The sequence below is a fragment of the Cajanus cajan genome, chromosome 1 (genome assembly GCF_000230855.2).
Source record: "Cajanus cajan strain Asha chromosome 1, NIPB_CcT2T_4, whole genome shotgun sequence".
Lineage (NCBI taxonomy): Eukaryota > Viridiplantae > Streptophyta > Magnoliopsida > Fabales > Fabaceae > Cajanus > Cajanus cajan.
Genome location: NC_138517.1, coordinates 85,719,437 through 85,722,628, shown reverse-complemented (window position 1 = coordinate 85,722,628; position 3,192 = coordinate 85,719,437). Strand labels below are relative to the sequence as shown.

Here is a 3,192-nt window from a genome sequence, read left to right as displayed (position 1 = left end):
AGAATTAGTGCCTAACTGAGTATTGTAAGTTAATGTCGTGATAGATTCATCTAAGATATTCTACCTTGACAGGAATATTAGACTTCCCATTTTAAGTGATAACATATGATAAATCATGTTATTAGGAATGAGTATCCCAATTGTAAAAAGATCACCTTGGTGTAGTAGGGTTAAGTCACTTAAATTGTTCACTTTTGTTATAAGATATTTTTGTAAGTGAAAGCGTGACAACACATGTAGTTGAGATATTGTGCACATGATGTGGTGAATTTGATGCAGTTCATATGGTGTATAATTTTGGTTGCTGAATGACATTGTTGTTAATGTATGTTGAAACTATTGTTTGCCTTTTTAAGATTGTTGAATGCCATGTAGTTTTGTTTTTTCTTCCTATGTTGTGAGCCCCGGTGTGTGTATGATTTACATGTTGGTGATTGATATTATAATTGTATTTACTTTTATACTTGTTGTGTGGTTATTCTTTTGAACTGATTTACCCTTATATTTTTTTTGGTGATTAAATTACGATGATCATGTTTATATAAGAGCATAACAACATCAGGCTAAAGGCTTTTGAAGTGCTGAAAGTCAGTTGTTGGCAATGTAGCTTAATGCTACTTAGGATGGTATTTTTGTAGTGTTATTTGACTAATAACCTAAATTCATACACTTTAGTTTTTTGATTATTGCATGTACATATTTACTTGTATAATATTTTTAGTTGTTGCCAAAAATGATTGCACGTGGATGTATATATATTATTACTTATATATCTAAAAACTTTGTATATGTTAATTTTAGGTAGTAACGTGCATGTTTTTTATTACTTGTTGAAAAATAACATCTAAAATCATTTTTGTTTAAGATAACTATTTTAATTTATTACATGGATTATTTTTTTAAAATTAGGAAAATTTAATTTATCCTTAATTAATATAATAAATATTAATTATTATTAATAAAAAAATAATATTTTTAACTTATATTTATTAATACATTATTTAACTTAAAAAATAAACATGTAATGTAAAAAAAGATTATTAAATAATAATTATTAAAATTATTATCATTATTAAATGAGAATCATTTTTATTTTAAATTCATTGAGAATAATGAACGAAATATATTTAATATTTTTTAATCAATGAGAATTAAAATAATGATAACAACACTAAAAAAATAAATAAAAAGAAGTGAAAAAGAGAAGAAAAGGAAGATAATAATGAGTAGAGAAACGCGTGGGTGGATTTGATTGGAAGGGTTGAAGGCAGGCCCCAAGGGGAGCGCTACTTAACCCTCACATTGCCCATTTCCACCGCACAACAGCAATCCTTCTTCTCTTGCCTCATCTCATTAAACAATATTCTTATCCCCATGGAAGGATCGGGTGTGGTAACGGTCTACGGCAACGGAGCAATAACGGAGACAAAGAAGTCCCCGTTCTCGGTCAAAGTGGGCCTGGCCCAGATGCTGCGGGGAGGGGTGATAATGGACGTGGTGAACGCGGAGCAGGCCCGCATCGCGGAGGAGGCAGGGGCGTGCGCGGTCATGGCGCTGGAGCGTGTGCCAGCGGACATCAGGGCCCAGGGCGGGGTGGCCCGAATGAGCGACCCGCAGCTCATTAAGGAGATAAAGCAGGCGGTGACCATCCCGGTGATGGCGAAGGCCCGCATCGGGCACTTCGTGGAGGCCCAGATCCTGGAGGCCATCGGAATCGACTACGTGGACGAGAGCGAGGTTCTGACCCCAGCGGACGACGCCAACCACATCAACAAGCACAACTTCCGGATCCCCTTCGTCTGCGGCTGCCGCAACCTCGGCGAGGCCCTCCGCCGCATCCGCGAGGGCGCCGCCATGATCCGCACCAAGGGCGAGGCCGGCACCGGCAACATCATCGAGGCCGTCCGCCACGTCCGCTCCGTCATGGCCGACATCCGCCTCCTCCGCAACATGGACGACGACGAGGTCTTCACCTTCGCCAAGAACCTCGCCGCCCCCTACGACCTCGTCATGCAGACCAAGCAGCTCGGCCGCCTCCCCGTCGTCCAGTTCGCCGCCGGCGGCGTCGCCACCCCCGCCGACGCCGCCCTCATGATGCAGCTCGGCTGCGACGGCGTCTTCGTCGGCTCCGGCGTCTTCAAGAGCGGCGACCCCGCCAAGCGCGCTAGGGCCATCGTCCAGGCCGTCACTCATTACAGCGACCCTGAGGTCTTGGCTGAGGTCAGTTGCGGCTTGGGCGACGCCATGGTTGGGATCAATTTGAACGATTCCAAGGTCGAGAGGTTCGCCCATCGCTCTGAATGAGTATGCTCTTGCTACTGCTTTTACTTCTTTCTTGTTTCCTTAATAAGCTTATGCTTTTCCTTTTTCGTCTTTTTATTTTATTTTATTCTCAACTGCGTTAGTTCGATTTAGATAAACCAACCAAAAAATATGGAGATAGTTATGTTGGACTTGTAATATGTTGTTTTATTTCATACATATTTAGCGCTGTGCTATTGTGTTAGTGCGTTAATGTTCTTCAACCATTCTTCTTTGGATATTGGATCCTATTTTTTATTTTTATATTTTATTGGAATCAAACCCTTTCCCTTCTACTTTGTAATAGTTGAACCACTGTCATTCCAAATTCACAATTTTTATGACTGCTGAAGCGAAAATTGGACGCTGAAAAGGGTATGTTAAGTGTTATTCTGGGTCTTTCACTTGTAACTCATGCTTATCCATCGGGTTATCTCTAATATCCATTCAGTAGCGTTTCTTTCTTTCTTTCTTGGATTCTTAATTCTGTTGTGTTCAAAGTACATGATTCTTGCGTATTCATTTTGATGTTTCCTCCTGCTGGATACCTTTCCCTGTAATTCTTTGCTTCCGGTTTGGATTGTATTATTCTTTCAACCTTGTCTATGATGCCATTATTACAAGCAGTTTGTTATTTTCAGTTTTAATGTATAGGTCCAAGATAGAGTGATAGATATATGTTGTATGGAAAACTTTTTCTCAACAGGGCTTGAGGACAAATCTAGTGAAGGGAACTCGGAAACTGCTTGGGCTTTTCCAATTTAGTTTTAAACGTAGTAGGTAGTAGTTTAATGTGATATCAGGCTTGGGTAACCCAAAATCTTCTGTTGAAACTTCACACCTTAGTGTCATCTGCCTTCCGGGGCTCAAGAGGAGAATAATGCATACTAG

General features: G+C 40.3%; 1 protein-coding gene across 1 annotated transcript; it reads left to right on the top strand.

The window, feature by feature from the left end:
- Positions 1-1,290: 1,290 nt before the first annotated feature.
- LOC109787861 (putative pyridoxal 5'-phosphate synthase subunit PDX1) lies at positions 1,291-2,506 on the top strand. Its single transcript, XM_029269119.2, has one exon. The coding sequence runs from the start codon at positions 1,375-1,377 to the stop codon at positions 2,302-2,304; it is 930 nt and encodes a 309-aa protein (XP_029124952.2). The 5' UTR covers positions 1,291-1,374; the 3' UTR covers positions 2,305-2,506.
- Positions 2,507-3,192: the final 686 nt, after the last annotated feature.

Coding starts and splice junctions, on each gene's coding strand:
- LOC109787861 (XM_029269119.2), top strand. CDS start 1,375: ATGGAAGGATCGGGTGTGGTAACGGTCTACGGCAACGGAGCAATAACG.